The following is a 25,553-nucleotide window of genomic DNA, read 5'->3' as shown; positions in this document are numbered from 1 at the left end:
CTCCCATTGGCCGTGTGTGGGAAAGGTGATAAGATGTGTACGCTGGCTGGTATTTCAACACTTCTATTGTCTGGACGCCGGACATGACTCCTATCAAAGCTAGAACAGCAATGAAAGGTCAGCTTCTGACCACTGGGTTCAGGCTAAAGCCACCTTGCCCTTCATATAGTTTCCATTATCACAAAGCCAATGGAAGTTCCTTATGTTTAGAATATAACCTACAAGATCCTTCTTCCTCTCTTATAGGATGAGTAGCATCACATGTGACTCTGACTCATGCATGTATATGTTTGTGTGTGTGTGTTTGTGTGTATTTGTTGGTGTGTGTTGATGTGTAGCTGCTGTGTCACGTATATATTTGTTCTAAACTGTTCGCTGAGCTGTACTGGAAAGGTCATTGAGCAGACTGAGATATCTGATCGAATGCCTATCAAAGTGTAATTTGCCCCACCGCCCGTCAGCAACCTTAGCCAGCGCCTGACTGAAGAATCGGTGTGACATTTGCCGCTTTACTCTTCTCTAAACATTGACTTTAGTAGGATTTTATCACGAGCGTTCATTAATTGAGTGGAGTTCAGCGCAGTACAGCCATTTCCCCTTCTAGCAAAGGTTGTTGTTAATGTTTATTAATGTTGGTGAATTTATTTTACAGTTTCACAGAAAATAAAGTAAACACATAAACACAGGGTTAAGTAGAAACATAGCCAATGTTGACATTCAGGGAGAGAATCCTTCTATAATTTAACGTACATTCCCTCTCCATTGATGATAAATGTTCATACATCGTTTATTAAGTTTTGTGAATATCGTAGTGGATATGATTTTTTTTCACATTTCTAAACATACTTTTTAACCCTTGTGTGGTGTTCGGGTCTGTGGGACACGTTTTCATTTTTCATCAAATGATACTAAAAAAATAATTTTTCGAACGCAAACTCATTGGCATTGGCTCATTTTTTGTGAAAAACATATATCAAAACACATTTTCGATAAACACACACTGTACACCCCCCCCCCCCCTACACATTTATATTACATACAGTTTGTTTGGCCAAGGGCTAATAAACATTGCTTCATTTGTAAATTTGAAACTAAACAAATTTTCTACTCATATCTTGAGTTAATTCATTTTCTTTTACATTTTATAAAAAAAACTAATAAAAAATAAGAGTAGCACTTTTTGAAAGAAATGTAACATAAGAAAGGTAAAGGGCAAATATTAACCATGTAAGCTGTTTATATTGCTTGCAATTTAGGTGAAGCAAGCATGTGTAAAGCATTTTAATGTAAAATGGCTTAATTTTGCTGAATTAAATACAAGTAACAAAGTAAATGAGTAACAAAAATATGAACACCACACAAGGGTTAAGATATAAAAAAAATGGGTAACACTTTCTACGAATGTTATCTTTATTAGACTCTATAACTACATTCATAATATATTATAATGCATTCATAAGGCATTATAAACATGGCTATAAATATTTATTTAAAAAAATGCATAACCCACTATAGCCATGTTTATTAAGCATTATGACTTGTGATCATAATACATTATAAGCCATGCTTATGATATACATGTTAAAATAGTATATATCTATCGTTAAAAATCAAGTCCCACAATGAAAGTCTGTCACTTTACTTAGAGCCCACAAAGACCTGTTATAATACATTATAATTGACTATAACTAATATTATGTTCAAGACAAGTATAATTCATGAGTGGTTAAAAATATATTTATAGGATTACTGAGGGTGTGTTTTTAAGTTGGAAGCTTTTTTAGTCATGATACAGATACAGGTCTGCAAGCTGGGACTGAGTTTCTTGGTATTGGCGTATAACATGTTATAAACACAGCTATTAATGCATTATAATTACAGTTCATGATGCATAATAAACATGGCTATGATGAATTATAGAGTTTTATAAATATCTATAGCCATGTTTATAATGCCGTATGCATTAATGCCTTATAATATGTTATAAAAATGTTTATAGAGTCTTATATAGATGACATTCATAGAAAGTGTTACCAAAACAGAGTGAAACAACGTTTATTTCATGTTACTCCCGGAAAAAAAAACACCCGTGATTAATTAAGAGAATTAGTATATGCCTTTTGTGCATTTCGAGACACTTAAAAGGTGTACTTTTCCCATTGTTATGATAGCAAAGACACTCAGACACACCCTAAATCAAATGGTTAATAGCTTGCCTATAGATCCCCAAAATATAGTCCTAGGGGCCCAATTTTAGTTATCTATAATGCACCAGTCAATTGCGGATCATACAACTGGATTTAGGGCTTGTTGGTGTGTCTTTGGTATCTCTACCTTGTTTAACTCAAAACGCAAAACAAAACAAGTGAGTAAAAATGCTTATAAAACATAATGGCACATTAAAACAGATAAGTCAAAAGATATACAATATAAAAAAGCCAGAAAATTTCAACAGCTCTTCTGATTTAGCTGATCATTAATCACAGATTTAACAGAACAGGTGTTCATAGGATGATAACTCTAAATAATATTAGACTGGAGATGTTTTAATAAACACAATGATGTAGACAGACTTCTATTAGTATCATTGTTTTTTCTATTTGTTCTAATATTATGTATATCATCGCTGTCCAATGAAAAACACTTATCCTTACTCCATTTTTGTTGATGTTTAGTTTACTACACAAACTGTTCCTTACACAGTGCCAACATTTCTTGATGAACAGACGAATAGAATCTCTTCAAAATGACCTGAAATAAACTCTTTTTACATTGACTTCCATTGAAAGTTTACAAGGTTTTTTCTCTCTCCGGTAAAGTTGCTGTTTTGGAGGTAAGTGTTTTTCATTGGACAGCGATGATATGTATTATCTAATCCCTGACTGTGCAGACAATGAGCTTTTTCTTTCAAATTTTCTCAAATGTGTTTAATCTTTTGTGCACAGTACTGTATGTGTAGAAGTTAATTTAAGAACTGATATAGACTGGTGATTGGTGATTTCCTCTAGTGTGCAATGGGTTGCCACTGCTCATCATTGTGTGTTGGTTGAATGCTGACGTAAAGGATTGTGTAGAATGTTGATTGTATAGCGTCCTTGAGCTCTAGAAAGGCTCTATATAAGTGTATTTTTTATTCATTCGATATATAAGGTTATTGAGTTATATATTGAGTGTCGGAGATTAAACCCATTCAAAGACTAACCGAAAAATACTAATTTAATGGAAAAAGATTTGTAGTTCAGGGCTAGGTTTCATTCTGTTATCATGGTTTGCAGTGGTGTTTTTATCCTATTTTCTCCCCAGTGTAGAAGAACAATTACTTTACCCACTCAATAGAACTCCCCAGCACTGGGAGAGTAAAGACTAGGACATGTCTTCTCTGATACATGTGTAGCAGCTTCCCACCACTTCTTGTTCAACTGCCGCTCATGCAGCTTTACAGCGTAGAATCACAGTGCGCTAAGAGGAAAGCGCAGCACCCCAGCTCTGATACTTCAGCTAACAGACGCCTGTGCTGACCAATATTACCTTGGGAGTGATGTGGGGAAAGAACGCCATCTACCCTTCCAGAGAGAGCAAGGCCAATTGTGCTCTCTCAGACTCCGGCTGCTGATGGCAAGCAGCATGACTCTGGGATTCGAACCAGCGGTCCTCAGATCATACATTGATTTTGTTTACATGTAAGGATTGGTGTCAGAATTCTGTGTTTAAATCCTGCCCACTAGATATCAGTATCATACTCAGGTGTCTTCAATTCCATCTGTTCTGAGTACATAAAAAGTACATTTTTCTTTCACTCACATTTGATCAATAATGCAAAATATTTCTCCGATTACAGTTTTGTAATATTTGTAAGCTCTGTACTGTAAGACAGGTTATTGTATCACCAGGTTTTTGCAAATACAATACAATGCCCTACATGGCATAACCCAGACAAATATCTACTGATACATACAGTATAAAAAGAGTTTTCTGTTTTATATGTTTTAGTTTGTTGAATAAAACTGCTGTTTTTACTTTGCATATGCAAGTATTTTAAATGTATTTTTTCATTAAGTCCTCTGAAGGTCAAATACACAAAACACTTGTATTTTAAATAAATAATTGAATGAAATGTTTCAGCATTTAATCAGATTGTTTTCCTTCTAAAATGCACATGTCCATTTTTCTGGCATCACATTTCCAGTTATGATGTTTGTGATGTTATATATTTGTTCTTAATACATTCATAATTAATCATTGTTTGGCCTTCATCATTCTTCATCCTTCAAATCTCAGCAGGTAGAGCAGGTTTCTGCCTCTGCAGTTTAATACAGGATCAAGATAAACAGACTCAGTTCTGATTGGCTACTCTGTATTGGGCCTCGCTCGGCACTAAATTAAATGAGAATGCTGTGTCAGTATCATCAAGCTGAAGTTCACCATGACATTTTTTTAATTTGCCAGTGTTGGTTCAAATTTCTGTTCAATCTTCAGAGTGACATAGTCATTCCCAGCTGAAAATAAATCAAAGTCTGGGCAGAAGATGCAGGATGTCCTGAGGTTCTGCTTGTCACTGGTAATCACTCTGACAGGTTTGATCTTTACTTTGCTGTTTGGGGACCAAACTCAGTTAATCGTTTGCTGTAAAGGTGAAAAATATGACATTATGTTCAATCATATCACAACACAGTGTTTTGAGCATGTTGTTTTTATCATCATTACTAATAATACTTTAACCTCAAATCAGAAAAGTTTGGGGCAGTATGGAAAATAATGTTTAAAAAGCTGCAGTGTTCATTTACTTTGAGTTTGAATTAATTACAGACTGTATAAACTAAATATAATTCATGTTGTATCTACTAAACTCTATTTCATTTATTAATATGCACCCATTCCTGCATTTCAGACCTGCCACACTTTCCAAAAAACTTGGGACAGAGGCAAAGGTAGTCTTATAAACAGGAAACAATGTTATTTATAATGAGGTTGTGATGTTGATAACATAGAAGCAGTGCAGTGTAACAATATTAGGTAGTAAAAACTCATGTGGAAGTTTTCTACTCATTACAGATCAACACATCAACGTCAAAAAACGGTTGTTCACTTGCTTCCTAATATGGATATCCCACACATTGTCTTGTACTTGTATTATTTAGGAAATTAAAGTTAAAAACTCTAAACATTGATGTGATTTTTAGATGGGTGATGTCAACAGGTGCACACTAAGAAAAGTAAGTACAGATTTGTACTTAAAAGAGTACAAAGCTTGTCTCTGGGGCTGTATCTTATATTGAGGTACAAAAAAGTATTTTTTTGTACCCATGATTTTGTGCCAGTAAATATTATTAAGATTATGAAAAATATCATCAACTGAATATGTGTGAAGAACTTGATGATCCAAAACTGACTTTCAAATGAAATTTGGCTGGTTAAATGGTACAAATCTGTACTTCCTGCTGTTAGAAAACACTTTGTACAAAGGGAACATATCGGACCCTGTAAAGACCAATATTGTACCATTGAGGGTACGATTATAAAGAATGTACTTTTGAGTACAAAAAAGTACTCATATCATAACTCTGTTTTTTTTTCAACTTTCACTGTATGGTTGATTTTACATTAATTTTTATTTATTGCAAATAATGCTTTAAATTCATTAACTCAAGATTGGGCCACGGTACCACGACGGTTCTGCCACCATCTGAAAGAGTCTGTCCTTGGCTATCACGATTGGAAGGGATTTGCATATTTCTCTCTCTACAGTGCAAAATATCATTAAACCGTTAAAAGTCTCAGGTGAAATTTCAGTGTATAACAACAAATGCACAAGCCTAAGCTGAATATCTGTGATGTCCGACCCTTCAGACTGCTCTGCATCAAGAACCGTCATTTATCTTAAGCTGATAGAACCACATGGGCAAGAAAGTACTTTGGCAAACCTTTGTCATGCCTTTGAGTTAATCTCAAATGGCATTTACAGTAAATGGCTTTTTTATCTGCAAAACAGAAGCCTAATATTAACCATGTCCAGAAGCAATGTTGCATGATTTCTCTGAGCTCAGAGGCATCTGGGATGGACTATCACATGGTGGAGACATGTATGGTGATCAGACAAATCAGTATTCCAGACCAAAAATGAAAAGTCTATGTATGTTGCCCACAAAACCACATCTTTTCACCCAGAAATGCTTCTGCTTTCAGTTTAGAAACAAAATAATATGGACTCCCACTTTAAATAACACTAAAAGTCAATGCACTCTATTTGTCTATATTTTCAACTGTAGAACAACTGGTGCATTGTGTCAGTTACATTTCATAGCTCATCTAAAAGTATTTCAGCATATACCATGTGTCATTTAAAGTTGATCTACATTGATACATTAATGGACCTGACTGTAGATGAGAAATGGGAAAACGTGGAGGTTTTCCTGCCATTCAAACTCTTAACAACCTGTTGAAATTGCATGTAAGTGGCTGCATGAACAAATCCTTAGAGCACCAGTTGTGCTCCGCTGTTCTTTATGCATAGCTGTAGTTCTCCAGCAGTGTGGTCTGAATGCTGCTGTAAATGAGATTCATAAAGTTGTACATATCATGAATACACTGATGAGGAACGGGAACTGCTGTGAATAATCAAAAACGTAACTACTAACGGAATAAACAAGTATCAGATAAATCAAAGACTGTGAGGCAGATGGAAAACCAAATGACCTTAGAAGTGCTACTAGTGAGAAATGCAGTGTGTGTGTGTGTGTGTGAGTGTGTGTGTGCTGTTATTGGTATGGGGGGAGACTATCCCCCCAATAAAATCTCAAACAAAGCCCTTCTACGAAATTGGTGCCAAATGGACATGCTCTTTTGAATGTTTTTGAATTCAAGGCATCAGAGTTGTTGGTGCTCCATAGATTCATTTACATAATACAGATTTTCTATCCCTCGCTATTTAGATTTTTATGCAAAATAACACTGAGAGTTACAGCCTATAGGTTGGACCAGCTATGCAGGATGGGACATTTCAAAGAGAGAGAAAACAACAAAATGCACAGCATTATTTTACTGGACAGCTTACCAGTTTTTAAGTTTTAATTATGTCCCTTCCTCTTCATCATAACACATATTCACGACTAAATAAATTCCTGTGACATGGAGGAAAGCAACATTGTCACATCTTTGAAATCCTCTAAATGTTCTAATTTCTGTTCTAAACTCTGTTCATTCTATTAATAGATAATAGATAATGGACATGACAATGGACAATGGAATTTTGTACTTACCAAAGTTATCAAAGGTAGTCTTATGACTAAGAGTATGTAGTGATGTTGATTAAATAGAAACTTTGTAGCAACATAAGAAAGTAGATAGCTTACATTATGTGTTTGCTGGGAAAATGGAAAGCTGTCATCTAAGCAAGTGGTACTTTGAAGATATAAAATATAAAACCTATTCTAATTTTAAAATAATAAAAAAAACAGAATTTAAGGTTTGTCCAAATTTTGACTGGTACTGTTTTTAGTCTTAGTAAAATATTACTCGAGTAAAAAAAAAGTCCAAAATTAATCTTTTTAAGGAGTTTTTAAGGAGAGAATTGAGACCTTTGTTGATGTCTTAAGCGACACAGGTCTCACTTAAAACAGAAAGCTAATTCTAACCAAAATGCAGGTTTATCTTCTACTGCTGGATTGTTCTCTAGAGTGAAACTTACTGGTTTAAACCCACTTCTGATGACTTAAGTGGAAGGTCAGAACATTTTTGAAGAGGAAGATTCCACTTCTTCCACTAGCAAGTGAATGCAGAAAGAAGACAGAGAGTTCTTACAAGAACAGAAATGGACTGACCATTTGAAGGTTCAGTAATTCTTTCTGTGTCAAGCCAGCTATACTTACATTTTTCTAGATTTTCTATGTTAAGCTTACAGCCAATGAAAACCCGAAAGTCAGTGTCTCAGAAAATGTTAATCTTATATAAGAGTAATTGGTACTTTTGGCAGTGTGGGCAGTGTGTCAAGTCCTGCTGGAAAATGAAATCCACATTTCCATTAAAGTTGTCAGCAGAGGGAAGCATGAAGTGCTGTAAGATTTTACAGGAAAACACTGCACTGACTTTGGGCTTCATATAAATAACACAGTGGACCAACACCAGCAGATCACATGACTCTCCAAACCCTCACAGCTGTGCTGAACTTGTCAAGAGTTAATTACATGCATTTCTTGTTCTCTTAATGTGTTTGAGAGCATCAGTTGTGTTGTGAAGAGGTTGAGTGGGTACAGTATACAGTGAATGGCCCTGTTTGAGTCATGTTCTAAGCTATATACTTGATAATAAATGAAATTGAACTAATTTGAAACTGTTCAATACATTTCCACCAACAGAAAAAAGGTTCTGGAACCTGAAAGGTCTGTTTACAGCTGGAACAAAAGAAAAGTAGGTCCATCAGTGTGAACCGAGAGCCGTTGTGCAAGTCTTTTTTGTTGATGTTGATGTATTCTGTCCAAATGAAGAACCAGAGTTCTTTTGGTTGAAAATGACTAAGAAGACAGACACAGACAGAAGCTTTTGTTTCTACAAGATTATATGTGACCTTTATTCTCTACCACTGTTTCCGTCCTCCCTGCTTCTGTGTTGTTTTTTTCCCATGGAGGCCAGAAAGCCCCGCAGTCCAGCAGAGATCTGGGAATCACTGTGTTTCCGGCTCAGCCAAGGATTTCTACCTCATTGCTTTTAATGTAACTTGGGATTATAGCAGTATTGTTTTTTTTTTTTTTAGTGCTGTTAGAATAGTAGTGTGTTATACAGTAAATATCCTACTCTGTCCTAGTTATTAAAGATTATATTATAAAGGATTGTAGAAAAAAATTATTTTAGGGATGAGGAAATTGTGGAATTGATGCAATCACTGCGTCTCTCTTGGTTTCTAAACAGACTGCAGAATGCTCATTTCACAGTACTAGAAGCTTTTTGTTTCACATTTTCTGAAGACCTAATGGTTCTAATAGGAAAACACTCCTTAGAGGAGCTGTAGACTATTATACTGACGCACGTCTTGCTATTTCACGTCTTGCTATTAAGCCTAAATCTGACATAATGTAGCTTTAATTATACATGTACTCTGAGCAGAGACGGGGGGCTTTCATGCGCTTTGTTTCTCGGCCTGCTTGTTTATGGGTCTAGGTTTTGAGTGCTGTGATTGATTGATTCTTCTCCGCTCGCTTGAGTGACACATGGTAATTGTGAGCTCTGTTTTCGAGAGATGAGACAGCCTGAGAGATTGTGGTTGAAAATAGGGCAGAGAGAGAAAGAGAGAGAGGGAAGGAGACAGACAGAGAAAAAGAGAAAGACAGAGAGAGAGACTCCTATTCCTCCAGCAATTATTTGAGGCTCCACTTCATCTAAGAGATGTTACACACATACGCATATATATATATATATATATATATATATATATATATATATATACACGTATATACTCTACACTCAGACAAACGTGGCTTGGGCTGAGGACGTATTAAACGAGAACAAAGAGCACTAAAATCGCTGGTGCTCCAAAGCCTGTCGGAGACAAGAAGGCTTGATGTTTTGGTTGATCTTTTGCCTTGTGCCTTTCCCCCCACTCAGCCAGATGAGTTGGAGACGTTCCCCTGTTTGAAAAATGCTGCACTTTCATTGTGAGCTGCTCGGCTTGGAACCGCAGAGAAATCTCCAGAGATACTAAGAGAGAGAGAGAGAGAGAGAGAGAGAGAGAGAGAGAGAGAGAGAGAAAAAGAAAGAGGCAGGGAAAGGCCTTTTCCATGAAGCATCATCAGCGGCACTAGAAGGTGCAGAGAAGGCACTCGAGAATAATGGAGCTCTTTAATGACTGCGACTGAGTTTTAGGAGACTTCCTAATGAAATTGGAAGATAAGCCCATTCTTAGGGGGTCCAGGCACTCCTGGACTTCAGAAAGCCCACACTCCTTTCCATATGACTGTAACTGCCAAATAGGTGATGCATCATTCAAGCAGTGTTTGAAAAATACACACCCACTCTCCCCTACTAAAATATAATCAGACTCTAGGCTGGGTCATAAAAGATAGCATTTATAGCTAACAAAACCTTATAGCCGGAAGGCTAAGCAGCCCTGAAAAGATAAGTTTTGATTTTTGATTCTTGAGGGATGGTCTTTAAGTGATGATTCTATCAATAGGCAGGTCGATATTGACTTAAAGCAGCAGTCCATAAGGTTTCTTTTTATTATTGAAAGCAGTAGCACTCCTAAGTTGGGAGCAGACACAATATTCTAATTAATGTTATCATTGTTCTTGCACAACAATCCCTGCAATACCTAATATATTAATTATATATTATACAGTGTCATAAAAAAGAAGAATGTAGAATCTAGAAATCACTTAAATGCAATTTGTCTGACAACATAAAGCATCCAAAATATCTCAAAAAGCAACATATTATGCCCCAACTTGAAACAATTCAAGAACAGATCCAAGTCAATCCTGCCTGAAAACCTTCCAGTGTGTCTGAATTAAAACAATTCTGTAAAGAAGAGCACAACAAAATTCCTCCACAGAGATGTGAAAGGCTCACTGCCAGTTATCACAAAGGGTGGCACAACCAAATATTAAGTTTAGGGGCAAAAGGACCAGGTACATTTAAATAGTTTTTTTTTCCCTTAACAAATGAAATTCTATAAAAAAAAAAAAAAAAAAAAAAAAAAAAAAATATATATATATATATATATATATATATATATATATATATATATATATATATATATATATATATATATATGCTTTTTATATTTGTCAATTAATACAATTTGTTAATTTGAAAAATATAAAAACAAAATAAATCTGTAGGGGGGACATACTTTTTCACAGCACTGTAAATGAACAAAATGAATTTAAACATGTTCAAAAACAGAATTTCACACAGGAATTTATTTACATTAACTTGCACATGCTCTGTGCAATTACACACTCCCACCAGAGAGGTCTCTAAATCCCCAAACCTCACAAAACTTGCAGCTTGTCGCTTTAAGCGTGTCATCTTTTAATAAACTTCCATTACTACATTAGCGAGAAAAAGAAGTCATTAAAGCAGACATGGACTGGAATGATGCCCAGCCCACCCTGAGAGACTGCCATAAATGGATCTCTCCAACTTGAGTGGGTGGATAAATATGTGGGCGTCTTTAGAAACCAGTGGTAATTGGGATCCAGTTCAGCCCTCCAGCACCCTAATTGGCCATTAATGAGCAACAATTAACCATTCTAATCCCCTCCCAACAGGCCCACCGAAAGGTCACCAGCAGGAAGCATTGAGTACTGGCTTCCAGCCCTGTGGAAACAGATACATATATTGACCACATGTGACACACGCTAGACCAGTCCTCAGTCAACCCACCCCTCTATAAGTGCTTACGGCAGAGACTTACCGCTTGAATAAAACCCACAACACATCAAAAGAGCTGGATTCATACTGGCCAGAGTGAGAAAAAAGAGATTATTTTCTGGCGGGATGAGGTGAAATAAATGCAGTTGACTACATTTCATCTTAGACTGATTAAGATATTCAGACCCAGTCAAGGGAAAATCTGAATTTAAGTGGCTTCACAATGCAGAAACGGCTTTGATTTGGAGGCTCAGCATGCGCTCCTGTCTCGCTTCTCTTCAGGCAGTTCCACCTCATAAAATCTTCTCTCTGAAATGAAAGCCCTGCCTTACCCGCGCGTTTTGCAGAAAGGCAGCTGATGCTCTTCATAATTCATTGTCTTTTTCAGACGTGCTGATAACAGCACTGAAGACGCCCCCCCACCCCTACAATAAGACTGTTGAATTCCATCAAGGGCTGCTTCATACTGCCCCCTTTACTCATCTTTAATAAGCTATCCATATACAGTACCAGTCAAAACTTCTTAATCTATATATTTTTTCCTACATTGTAAATGAATACATTATTAAATGAAGTCATCCAGACTATAATGGAGCACATAAGGAAACCAAGTAGTAAAATTAAAAGTGTTAAACAAACCAAAATACTCTGTAAAGTATTTAGGCGTCTCTTATATCTGGGGTGCTGTTAACAGCTGTTTGCGGTTTCTGAGGCTGCTAACTCCTACATGGTCTTTCTTTCTTGCGGCGGTCCTGATGAGAGCCAGTTTCATCATAATGTTTTTGATGGTCTTTGCGACTGCATTGAGGATAATTTGACCTTCGTTTGTTAAAGTAGTTTTTTTCCTTTACTTAGTTGAGACGTTCTTGCCCTAATATAGATTAGAACATTGATCAAATAGAGCTTTTCACTGTTTACGAACTCTTATCTCTTCACAACTTCACAACTGATGCTCTCAAACACATTAAGGCATTGAATTCTTGACAATTTCAGCAAAGTTGTTAACTGAAAGCCATTCCAGGTGACTCTGACTGAAATTAATTAATTAATTGAAAAAGCAATGCAGACAATTATTGTGTTTATCCAAGCTACATAAAACAAGCACCCAAAAAAGGAATTGAAGATGGTGTCTTATTTCAATAATTTGAAACAGATGCCAGCTTTACATTTAAATGCATGTGTCGCATTGACAAAAAAAATCACCAGTAAAAAGAAGCAGCCTTTACTGAGTCTTTGCCAAAATGTCACCCAAAGTCATTTCAGACTCCAATTAATTTCCGATTTAGAAGTTGAAACAGGTTCAGCTCATTAACGCTGTTTCCTGCACCTCTCCTTGCTTCCCTCAGGACAAACTCAACCTAGCAGTTTAATACTCCCTCCAACCACTGAGGCTAGCCTGCACTGTACACTCTGTACAGTATACACAGATCAGCCAAAACATTAACACCACAGACAAGTGACTCAAATGAATAAAAGACATTGATTCTCTGCCTAAAATGGCACCTGTCTGTGTTGTAGGTGTGAATGTAAGGATCTGAGACACTTTGACACGGGACTACTTAAGTACATGTGATGACAGGGCCGTCTCCAGGAAGGTACTGTCAGGTCTTGAGGTCTTCTGGACTGTTCCTGGCATGCAGTGGTTAGTTACAATATATGCAGCCATAGCTGTAATTACCAAACAGATCAGAACATCTCCAAAATCTCATCTGACGCTCCCAGTATTTGGTCTCTACATTTTACGGTTGTACAATCTGTGTGAGATCTATGACATGTAGATCTGTCTTTACTCTGTCATAAGAAAGATTAAAGATGTCCTTCACGCAGCAGGAAAAGGACACTTTGAATAATGTGAAGAGAAAAAGGTTGAAACTGAAGGGTGAGAATCTCTAGTCACCTCACAATTTGATTCATTTTCATGGAGCCAAAATGTAATTACAAAAAGATTTCTTTACTCTTTGTCCTTCTCAGGTAGTGGCAGCTCTGTTAAATATGAAAGCGGCCTACAAACGGTAAGTGATTTCTTTCTTAAACTTGAAAATATTAACACAAGTCGCCACCAAAAAAAAGTCACACACTCTAATATTTCATCGGATTGCCTTTAGCTTTGGTTTTCGTAATCATTCCCTGTGGCATTGTTTCAATAAGCTTCTGCGATGTCACAAGATTTATTTCAATCCAGTGTTGCATTCATTTTTCACCAAGATCTTGCATTGATGATGGTCTGACCACTGCCCAAAGCAAAGATTCTCAATGAGGCTAAGGTCTGGACTCTGTGGTGAACTCTCTCTCAATCCATGTGTGAAAATGATGATCTCATGCTCCCTGAATCACTCTTTCACAATTCCAGCCTGATGAATCCTGACATTGTCTTCTTGGAATATGCCCGTGCCATCAGGGAAGAAAAAATCCATTGATGGAATAACCAGGTCTATATTCAGTATATTCAGGTTGTCAGGTGACCTCATTCTGTTAGCACATACTGTTGCTGAACCTAGACCTGACCAACTGCAGCATCACCAGATCATTTACAGTGCCTTGTGAAAGTATTCACCCCCCTTTACATTTTTCACATTTTGTTACCTCACAACCTGGAATTCAAAGGGAATATTTGAGGGTCTGCATCATCTTTGACTAGGCCATTCCAATATGTTTACACGTTTCCTCTTGAACCACTCAAGTGTTGCTTTAGCAGTATGCTTTGGGTCATTGTCCTGTTGGAAGGTAAATCTCCGCCCTAGTCTCAAATCACTGACAGACGTAAACAGGTGTTGCTCAAGAATATCCCTGTATTTAGCACCATCCATCTTCCCCTCAACTCGGACCAGTTTTCCAGTCCCTGCTGCTGAAAAACATCCCCCCAGCATGATGCTTCCACCACCATGTTTCACTGTGGGGGTGGTGTTCTTGGGGTGATGAGATGTGTTGGGTTTGCGCCAGACATAGCGTTTTCCTTGGTGGCCAAAAAGTTTAATTTTGGTCTCATCTGACCACAGTACCTTCCTCCATACAGTTTGGGAGTCTCCCACATGCCTTTTTGCAAACTCGAAACGAGCCTTCCTATTTTTGCCTGTAAGTAAAGGTTTTTTTCTGGCCACTCTTCCATAAAGCCCAACTCTATGGAGTGTACGGCTTATTGTGGTCATATGAACAGATACTCCAGTCTCTGCTTGGGAACTCTGCAGCTCCTTCAGGGTTACCTTTGGTCTCTGTGCTGCCTCTCTGATTAATGCCCTCCTTGACCGGGCTGAGAGTTTTGGTGGGTTTTGGCAGGTTTGTTGTGGTACCATGTTCTTTCCATTTGATGATGATGGATTTGATGGTGCTCCGGGGTATCATCAGAGATTTGGATATTTTTTTATAACCCAACCCTGACTTATACTTCTTCTCTACAACTTTATCCCTGACTTGCTTGGAGAGCTCCTTGGTCTTCATGGTGTTGTTTGGTTAGCTTAATGATGTTGCAGCCTCTGGGGCCTTTCAGAAAAGGTGTGTATATACTGACAGATCATGTGACACTTAGATTGCACACAGGTGGCCTTCATTTCACTAAGCATGTGACTTCTGAAGGTAACTGGTTGCACCAGAACTTTTTAGGGGCTTCATAACAAAGGGGGTGAATACATATGCACATGCCAATTTTCAGTTTTTTATTTTTATATTTTCTTTATATACATATATATTTTTTTCTCATTTCACTTCTAAAACGTAGACTATTTTGTGCAGATGCATCACATTCAATTCAGATTAAAAAAAATACATACAGGTTGTAATGTAGTAAAATAGGGAAATAATAGGGTGAATACTTTTGCAAGGCACTGTACTTAGTTAAATCCAGATGGCGTCTGTTTTTTTTTTTTTTGGCCATGCAGAGTATTTATGGTAGTCAGGTAACGCATACTTTTCCCGTCATTATGATAGCAAAGACACACTGACACTCCTAAATCAAAGTTGACGCCTCGCCTGCAAATTAAATGGGATAAAATAGGACCCAAAGAAGCACTTGCTTAATGGTTCTTTATGATGATTGAAAACTTACTGCATGTGTTTTTTTCAAGATTCACAAATGAGACACAACTAATTCCTATTTATTACTGTACATATTCCTTCTTCCTAAGAGTATAGGGATATCATAGTAGTCAAATATTTGGATACACCTATAACGCCAATGTTTTACAATAATCACAAAGGTATCAGAACTATACAGTACCAAACATGGCATTAATACAAACATTTGTTTATGTGCCTTCTTCTAAATAGGACTATAGAACTCACTGCCCACCCAGACTCCTTCAACAATATGTACCATTATTTCAAACATAATGACACCAGATAGTCCGCTAATTAACTCTAGGCAGAGCTTAGTAATTATGATGGCAGAATGATTGAACCTTGGCATAATTAAAGTCATTTCACAGAATAAACAGTGTATATAGACATATGTTTATCTTGCTTTTGTTGGAGTAATTGGTCTGTACTGTTTAGGAAAGGCTTTCTACTACATTTGAGGAGCATTGCTGTAAGAATTTGCTGCATTCAGCGATAAGAGTGAACTCAAGAGCAACCTCATCTTTTGGACGGCGCTCCGTCATTCCAGACAGTACAGTTCCACTGCACCATACCTCGATGCTGGAGAAGCTTTATAAACTTATATTAACACGATGCCTAATGCCATGTCTGGGTTAGAGGGGTATAAAGCCCCCCAGCTTTGAGCTGCTGTAGAGCAGTGGACCTGTGTTCTTTGAAACGATGGTGGAGAAAAGATCATGCAACTCCTGGCCTCATTATTACTCTCATCACTGCATCCAATCAAATCCCCAATCAAGGCCTTGTGCCTACGACCGCAGCACAGCAGTGCCAATATTACACATTATAGCACAAACCTTGAGTGTATTATTGTGATTATACCAGTTACATTATCACTGTTTGTTGAAAGATTTTGATTTAAAGAGGACGAGAAAATATAATCTGTTTGGTTATAAAAACTCTGTAAGTTAAAATAGTTCCATTGCTGCTCTGTTTGTAGCTGCGCTGTTTGGCTGGTAAAAAACGCATAATTTAAACAAGTAATACATAGAGAGCTTCGGTTACAGAGCATTACTGGCTGATAATGGCACTCATAAAACACCTCTCAGCCAATCACATTGCAGGGTCGGCAATAACTGGTATAACAGTGCTTTAAAATCTTGTAGAAAGACTTCCCTGGACAGTAGACAGAACTGGTCCCAATACCCAATTCCATGTAGTGTATTTTTTAAACATTCAGAGAAAGCAATACATTTAAATTAATTTTACTGTTCTAAAAAAATACATGGACTAATAATTTTTTTCTAATACTTTTCATAAATTGCCGTGTAGCTTAAAAGAAACACCCGAAAAACTTTGACATGTCAGTACACTTAAGCTTCTTCTTAGATTTAGACAAGGATATATTTTTGCAACATTTCCACTAACTGGATATAATCAGTAATCAAACTGTTTAATGAGGGGAATAAGATCAAACACCCAAATATGGGTTTTGCTGGCAGTTGTTCTTACAGCAGTTTGATCACAAAACATGGTGGACCTTGCAGTTAAATGACAAAACACATACATGAAATTGCATCCAAAATGTTGAGGCACAGACAGAGTGTTAACACTGTATCGTACCACAGAGACTTTCTCCTACTAGACCGTCTTAAAAATGTAACTGTTTCCCCTCAGGACACAGCTCACACATGTAGATCTGTCTTTACTCTGTCACAAGAAAGATTAAAGATGTCCTTCACGCAGCAGGAAAATGACGCTTTAAATAAGGTGAGGAGAAAATGGTTGAACTGAAGGATGAGAATCTCTAGTCACCTCACATTTTGATTTAATTCATGGATCCAAGATGTAATTACAAAAAGATTTTTAGTTGATTTGTGCACTGCATTATGATTTCTTCACTACTAGTTCTTCCCAGGTAGCAGCAGCTCTGTTATATAAAAAATATGAAAGCAGCCTAGACATGGTGAACTATTGACATTTGAATCTTCATAGGACAAAGAAAAGTTACATTAAGTAAAATGAGGACAAACTATTTAGGATTCTGTACTGTTTCCAGGTAAATTATCTAATTCAATCAAATGTGTGGCACAGACTGTGCAAAAAAAAACGTCCTTTGTACAAAAAGGTCAAATGTGTTTGAGTCGTTTCCTTTCTTTTGAAGCTCGTATTCAGAGAAATCTCAGGGGGATATGATCTGCTCATCAGAGGATTTTACCTGATCTTGTAGAGTACAAAACATGGACACACCACCAATATTAAAACATTTTTAAAGTCACATAATGTACTTGTTTTATACCCAATTCTGTACAACAACTCTAACTAGTGGTGTCAACAGATTAAACAAATCTGATTAATCGCACTGTTTTTGCTTCTAAAACCTAAAGATTTTAATAGTGGATATATTTAAATGTAAATAAAACAATGAATGTTAGATTGGTCTGAGGGAATTATGTTAATATTAGTAGTGTCTATCACACAAAAAAGTATTGGATTAACTACAACAATATTTTTGATCAATTATAATAATATCATCATTTATATAATAAAAAAATTAAGTAAATGCTGGTACTTCTCTGTATTTGGGGTGTTGTGACGTACTCCTGGCAAACAGATCAGTGCTTTTATTTTCCTTTATTAAAATATCTCAGGGTAGTTTTGATGCTGTTATATTGGAATATTTTAATAGGCTCCGAGTGGTCCAGTGGGCTAAGCACTGCGATTATGATCAGAAGATCACCGGTTCGAATCCTGTTCATGCAGCTTGCCATCAGCTGCCGGAGCCTTGAGAAAGCACAATTGGCTATGCTCTCTCTGGGTGGGTAGATGGCACTCTCTGCCCACATCACTCCAAAGGGTGATGTCGCTCAGCACAAGGCATCTGTGAGCTGATGTATGGGAACCGAGTCACTTCGCGTTCTTCCGAGTGCGCTGTTCACATGTGTTGGGGCATCACTAGTGATAGGGTGATAGTGAAAGTGCTAATGACTGGGTTGCCCTTTAGAAAGAGTAAATTACAGCTGCTGGGCCCAAACATGATAAAATTCATTTTTATTTGCCTAAAATAATTAACATAGATATAAAAAAAATAATCACATGAATTAACGTGATAATTGTGAAGTGAAAGCGCCAAACCTATATGTTTTATTTTTTTTAATATTTGATGTATTTAATAAGTAGAGATGCATTCCTGGCAACACACTGAAATCTTATCTAACTATTACCTGAGATGCTTGTTGTGTGTCTTTATATACTGTAAAAACTGTGACAGCCGATTCTGGGCTGCTGTCCTTGAACAGTATTGTGAACCGTTGGTGGAAAAACAGCCTTCTCTGTGGAAGAGAAGCAGAAAACAACAATGTCCTTGTCTGTGTCATTAGAGTGTTCACGCCACAGAGAAGGCTGTTATTGTATTGTGTGCCACACTTGGGTGCTCGGCAAACTCAAGATGCAGCCATCCGTTTCTTTCTGCTGTATTCTATTTGATGGTTCAGAAATGGCTATGCAGAGCGCCAAGCTTTTACTGAAACTGCAACTCTCAGAGCCCAACCACAGCAAACTGAATATTTTATTCCTGAATTATGTATTTTTTATGAGCGCGGCAAATATATTGATGATAAATTTTAATGAGGGGAAGGGTTTACAAAAAATGTTAAACTTTGCTCCCAGTTCATATTTCCTGCCACAGTTCAGCTGAACTTTCTTGGAATATGTCTTATACCTCTTTATATAGGTTCTGTACATGATTTGTTCTGACAAATATGTCAAGACAATGTCGTACAAAAGCACAGAACCCCAGACCAAAATATATTTTTTATTTTTATATTCATCCACACCCTTCTCTTTACCCACACCTCTATCCTCTAGCACATTTTCTCAGCATAGTGTTTTAAAGTCACCAGAAAGTGATGGAGGTACATTCACTGTATTTAGATTGTTGCTTTCATCTGAACATTTTCCACTGCACTGCGGCTGCAGCCACTGATTTAACCGTTTTTAGGGCAAAACTAAATATGGGGAGGGCCATCGTTTCCAAAAGGCACACATGCATAGCCAGACTGGTTACGAAAACAACAAGCAGAACAACACACAACACTGCATCTTCACATAGAAATGACTGTTTTGCTGATACAGTACCTTAAATTCAGTGCTTTTTTATTATTTTCAAATGTTCTGCATTGTAGATTAGTACTAAAAGCATCCAAACTATGAAAAAAAACATATTATAATTATAAACTATTTAATAAACAAAAAAGTGTTAAATAGACCAGAATATTCTTTAATGTAGCACCTCTTGAGCTTGAATTTCTTGTCTCTCAATGTGTTTGAGAGCATCATTTGTAAATCTCTATTTGAATAATGTTCTTATCCATATTATTGCAAGAACGTCTTAACTAATTAAAGAAAAAATGACTTTAAAAAAAGAAGGTCAGTAAATCTGAAACATTTCCAGAACTTTAAAAGTATCTTTAAGTGCAAGCACAAAGAACATCAAAAACATTATGATGAAACTGGCGCTTATTAGGACTGCCCTAGGAAAGGAAGACCAAGAGTTACCTTTGTATTGTTTGTTTAACTCTTTTACTTCTACTCCATTGATTCCTTATGTGTTCCTTCATTGGCTGGATGACTTCAGTATTAAATTACAATGTAAGGGGACCAAAACATTAAATGAGAGGTCCACACTTTTGACCAGTACTGTATATTAAGATTTAAAGTGTTACAGTTACTGACTTTCAAACCCTATAGTGCAGTTAAATTACTCTGTATTTGAAACTGACAAAACATTAACCTCAAATATTTTGTGTCTTCTTTCAAGAAGTCATTTAAAATACAGCATAACCAAAACAGAGGAGTAAAACAGGCTAATTCAATGATAATAAAGAGAAGGATGGAAAAGGGAAGAATACATTGCCAAAACTTGCAAACCTACATTTTTCTGTGCCAGAGTAAGCAGAACATAAGCAAAAGAAAAGCAAAAGCCAGGCAGGCAAGGTCTCCTGCTCGGCTAAAAGCTAATGCTAGTTAACCAGCTAAACAACTTGTTCTCTCCATCATTTAACTCCTCAAAAACTACCTGTAGTGCCTCTGCTAAACCAAACATTAACTAAACACACCTCAGAATGGAAAGTGTCAGCTTAAAAAAATGACTAGAATCAAAAACACACAGGAAAGTGAGTGAGAGCAAAGTTAAAAGCTAACTGGCTAAAATCTCTTCTGTTTGCTAACATGAGGATGGCAACAGTAAGCACTAAGGCTAGGAAACAATGGCAGTGTTTCATTGTGTTTGTTACAGTGTTCAATCTATGCTGTAATAACTCAGCTAACAGAGAATGTAATAAAAATGTTTAGCAACATTTAAAAAAGGTTTCCAGATGGTTTGCCTGTTACAGAAATGATGGTTTGCATCACACCGTTATTAGAACGTTTCTCACATAAATTTTCCAGGTAGGTAAACACTAACATTAAGGTAACGTTTAAAGTAAAATTCTCAAAACTACTAATTAAAACACTGAGAAAAGTCGCATTGCAGGGACGTTACCAAAACATTTATGTAACAATAAATAAAAATGTTCTAAGAACATCCAGAAAACTTGACAGAATCCAGCTGGCACACAACCGACCTTCAACAGTGAAATGTGGGGGAAATATGTCTGTTGAAGCAACATGTATTGTTAAATGGTTGTGCAAAGGTTAAAGTGGTGAATCAACATTATGTCTTCAACCTCTGCCTTTTGAGGTAGAATTTTACATTTCATCAGCATACAATTTCAAAAAACGGTTGGATGGAGGGGTGAAAACGTGATTTTACTTCCATTTACAGTAATTGCAAAATGTATCTAGGTGTATGTTCATGTTCTATTAGTTTTACTGTTTAAGTGTTTTTGAGATCAAATGTTTAGTTAGATTTTGGTAATGGCTGATAACTTTCTTTATACTTAGCTGTACTACAGTGATGTAAGTTTATTGTTAACACTCTGTTTACCACAGGATTTTCTAGTTTTAGTGAGCTATGGTTTATTAAAGGCTGAACGCACGACATTGAAACAATATTGTCATATCAACGTTGATTTAATTTTCAAAATCAACACCAAATTCAACATTGAAATGACAACTGGGAATGATTATTTTAAGAAGGTTACCTGTTACATTCAGAAGATGATTTACTAACAAAAATTTGTTAGCTTGGATGTATGTTTTCATGAACTTTTGCTTCAATGTTGTAAACCAGTAACAAAAAGCAGCTCTAATAGTCTTGTGGGGTTTTGACCCAAACCCTCTGTAATTAGAAAATCCATGTTTCTTTCTTAGGCAAAATGACAGGGTTATGACTAGGCTTGTAAAAATCATCTAAGCATTTTTTTACACCAAGAAGAACTTTGAAACTTTAGTAAATACTATATATATTTATTCTTGGTTGACTTTAATAAACTGTCAGAATAATTTAATTGCATTAATGATAGCCAGCATGATAAGTGGTAGTAGTTTACATGATTTTATTCATTTTAATTTAAAATGCCAGTTCCCAAACACAATATTTGTCTTACATACACTTAACGAAGGAGTGAGACTGTAATATGCAAAGCTCCAGATACTTCCAGGCTCTAATGAAAGCGTGTTTCTCCGTGGTAAGAGCTCATTGATGACTGATCGTTGAGGTTGTGTATCTGACAGATGCTTTTATCCTTGTTTATTTCTCATTAAACGGCAAGGTACTGTGAGGAACTCGAGAGGATGCCCCCGCTCTTACAGTCTGCGCACACTTTTGCTGCTCACTTCAAAAGACTGAGCAACACAGATAGATAATTTAATGTTTCCTTAACGGGTGTCCTTGGTAGAATCCTTAAACAGGGTTTTCTAATATGCAGCACCAAATCCGAGGTGAAGGGCGATGGAACAAACACCAGAAAAGAGAGGGGAGAAGAAACTGGGGCACATTTCACAAGGGATTCCTCATATCTGCTCCTGTCCATCAGCCAAAACAGGCGGAAATATAGCAAAAGAAAAAAAAAGCTTCAAAAGGGCAGGTTGTCTCAGTGTGTGTTCAGGTTCCAGTATTAACCAGGTGAGTCAGTCTGTTTTAGTCCATTTATATGTGGCCAATTTATGCATCTCAGGCTGATGGGATAGCTATCCAATATTGAGGGAAAAAAGCCAAATGTAAATACATCCAGGACACTCTGGAGCTGGATTTTTATCCAATCACATCACACATCAGGAGGTGGTTTCTGCTCCTTCCATTTGGAAATACTTGGAAATACGTCAGTTCTACACACATTTTTGACATAAAGGTGCATCCAAAGGTTCTTCAGCAAGTCTATAAAATGTCCACTTTTGGTTCCATAAAGAAATACATAGAGATGCACTGTGAGAGAAATGTATTAGTGTAAAAAAACTACAGATTTAAATCTGTAACTAAAAGTTCTGTAAGTGTTTAAAATGTTTAAAAGGTTACAAATATGATCTTTATCAAACCAGAAGTGGTTCTTTTATGTTACTGCACAAAGCTGCCTTTAGCTGCACATAACCATCATTATAGACACTGACATCATAAGCATTTTAACAATTGTCTCATCGTGTTTTCTTAATTTAGCTCTTCTCAAACGCATAACCACACAGAACAAAACTTTTGTAGTGCATCTCAGAAGATTCCTGGAGAAAACACATTACATTTGCATTGAAGCCTCAAAAAGCAGAGAAGCTAGTTGGATCGGTTTGACCAGAAATGTGTCCAGATGCACGATGCAGGTGTATTATGAATCAATCCATGTGTGAGACATATGAAATGACAAGTGTAAAACAGACTCCTTCAGACATCCATCTGCACCAACACCAGGACAGGGGGCGCCTCGGCTACCTTGGTCTTTCGAGGAAGCAGTTGGGCCAGGCTGCGGTACGACGGTGTGGCCCTGAGTAACAGCTCCTTCAGTCCGGCCCGGAACTCACGGCGGATCAAGCAGTAGAGCACCGGGTTGAGGCAGCTGTTTGTATGCGCCAAGCAAACGGAGAGCGGAAAGGCGTAGGCCTGGGCGTTGTAGAAGGCCTTGCTGAAGGGCACCAGGTCGAACTTGATGAGCACAGCCCAAAGAGTCAGTGCCTGGTTGGGCAGCCAACAGAGGAAGAAAGAGAGTACCACGATCACCACTGACTTGGTGACCTTGGAGCGGCGCTTGTGGCGTCCGTGTTCGCTTTCCGAGCTAACTGCACCCCTGACCCTCCGGCTCAGCACAAAGCGCAGCAGCAGCAGGTAGCAGAGGGTGATCACCACTAGAGGGATTACGAAGCCCAGTAGAACCTTCTGCAGCTGGTAGAGACCCAGAAGCAGCTGCGGGTCCCAGCTGCCTGTTTCTGGGAAGCGAACCAGGCAAAGTTCCTCGTCTGTGGCCACCTGGGCGATGGTTGAGTAGATGGCATGCGGCAATGTGGCCAGGAGGGACACCACCCAGATGCCCAAGCTGATCCACTTGGCCCCAGCGGCTGCCGCTCTCTGGCTGTGCATCTTAAGCGAAGAGGCCACCGAGTAGTACCGCGCCACACTCATGGCGGTAAGGAAGTAGACGCTGGCGTACATGTTCATGGTGGTGACGGAGCTGACAATCTTGCACATGACCTTCCCAAAGGGCCAGCGGAAGTCCAGTGCGGTGTCCACAGCCCAGAAGGGCAGAGTCAGGACAAACTGAAGGTCGGTGAGCGCCAGGCCCATAACAAAGCAGTTGATGGAGGAGCGCTTTTGCCGGTGGCGCGAATGGAGTAGGTAAAGAGCCAGAGAGTTGCCCACCAGTCCTAGTGCACAAACCACAGAGTAGATCAACGCAATCATCACACGTACAGACAAGCTGGACCCGTCTCCCTGCAGCGCTGTGCCCGACTCTTTGGTCAGTAGGTGCAGCCAACAGCGCAGTGACAGGTTCCCCACCAAACCATCTGTACAGTTCTCCAGTCCAGTGCTGCTCTCCAGCCTCTCCATCCTCTCCAACCTCTCCAGCCCCGGCTCGCATTCTCCAGGATCCTGAGGTGCTTGAGTCGTACTATTCCTCTCCATATTTGAAGACGCACTCCAAACGCAAACGGAAGAAGAGCTATCTGACAGACACGCGCACGCGGCACAGCATCCTTCGCTGGTCTCGTGCGGAACGCTGTGCAGAGCGCATGCACCCTCACTCCCGTCTCCGCGCGCTCCTCCGTGCGCTCTGCGCTCACCGGCTCCACTTCATTCTTTTATAGCCTACTCTGCGCAGAGCGTCACGCGCAGCTCGCGCAGCACTCGCAGCACGCGCCGCGCGCGCAATCACACCGGATCTTCAGTTTTTTTTTCTCTCTTTTACTCTACAAACATGCGCGAGCCTCGATCACTCATCCAGTCATCTTAACCGCGCCTAACAGGCGCGTGCGATTCCTGGCGCGTAAAAAACACCGATCTCCACGCAGTAAAGCAAACACGCTGAGCTGCTGATAACGAGCCGCGCGCTTTTTACCAAGCATTTCTCCTTCTTTTCACATCAAAGCTGAGTCCATCCCGCCGGTGAGTCATTTAATCACGAGCTGCTGAAAAGCAGCGGCTCGGCGGTGAGTGCGCGCGGCATCATCAAGGAGCTGGAGAGACTGAGAAAATAATATCAAAATAATGATTAATGATGCATAAAAACAGCGTGCTAAAGAAAACAGCCTAAGAACAGTTTAAGTGTGTCGCTTTTTTATTTGAGTTGGTGAGTTAATTGCACTTACAAAAAAGATACATTCTACAACATTTTCATTTTTTTCTACGAAGTAACTTATTATAATATCAAGAGAACACGCACTTTTATTAGAATAAATACCCATTTATTTATATGGAAATAAAAACTGTTTACTTGGAACTGTCTATTTTTTATCATTTTTTAGTCAATTTCAACAAAACTAACCATAAAATAAAAAGCATTGTTTGTTTAAAAAAAGCAAACCTTTCTCAAAAACAATTCACACAGCATTAGTGTTGCCCATATACATCTCTGGGGAAAAAAACAACTCAGTTTCTGAATCTTGCACATAAGTTCTGATTCATAGGTATATATTTTTTAATTAAACGTTGTTGTTTTATTCTATTAACTACAGATAACATTTCTTCCAAATTCTACATAAAAATAGTCATTTAGAGCATTTATTTGGAGAAAATGAGAAACTTT

The 25,553-nt window shown here is 38.0% G+C and overlaps 1 protein-coding gene across 1 annotated transcript; it reads right to left on the bottom strand.

Moving 5' to 3' along the window:
* Positions 1-21,870: 21,870 nt before the first annotated feature.
* rxfp3.2b (relaxin family peptide receptor 3.2b) lies at positions 21,871-24,771 on the bottom strand. Its single transcript, XM_049466008.1, has one exon. It carries the CDS (start codon positions 24,431-24,433, stop codon positions 23,201-23,203), a length of 1,233 nt encoding a protein of 410 aa, XP_049321965.1. The 5' UTR covers positions 24,434-24,771; the 3' UTR covers positions 21,871-23,200.
* Between the last annotated feature and the right edge of the window lie 782 nt (positions 24,772-25,553).

Source organism: Astyanax mexicanus, chromosome 16 (assembly GCF_023375975.1).
Source record: "Astyanax mexicanus isolate ESR-SI-001 chromosome 16, AstMex3_surface, whole genome shotgun sequence".
NCBI classification, from domain to species: domain Eukaryota; kingdom Metazoa; phylum Chordata; class Actinopteri; order Characiformes; family Acestrorhamphidae; genus Astyanax; species Astyanax mexicanus.
The sequence above is the reverse complement of the archived record's forward strand: the minus strand, read 5'-3'. Positions and strand labels throughout refer to the sequence as shown.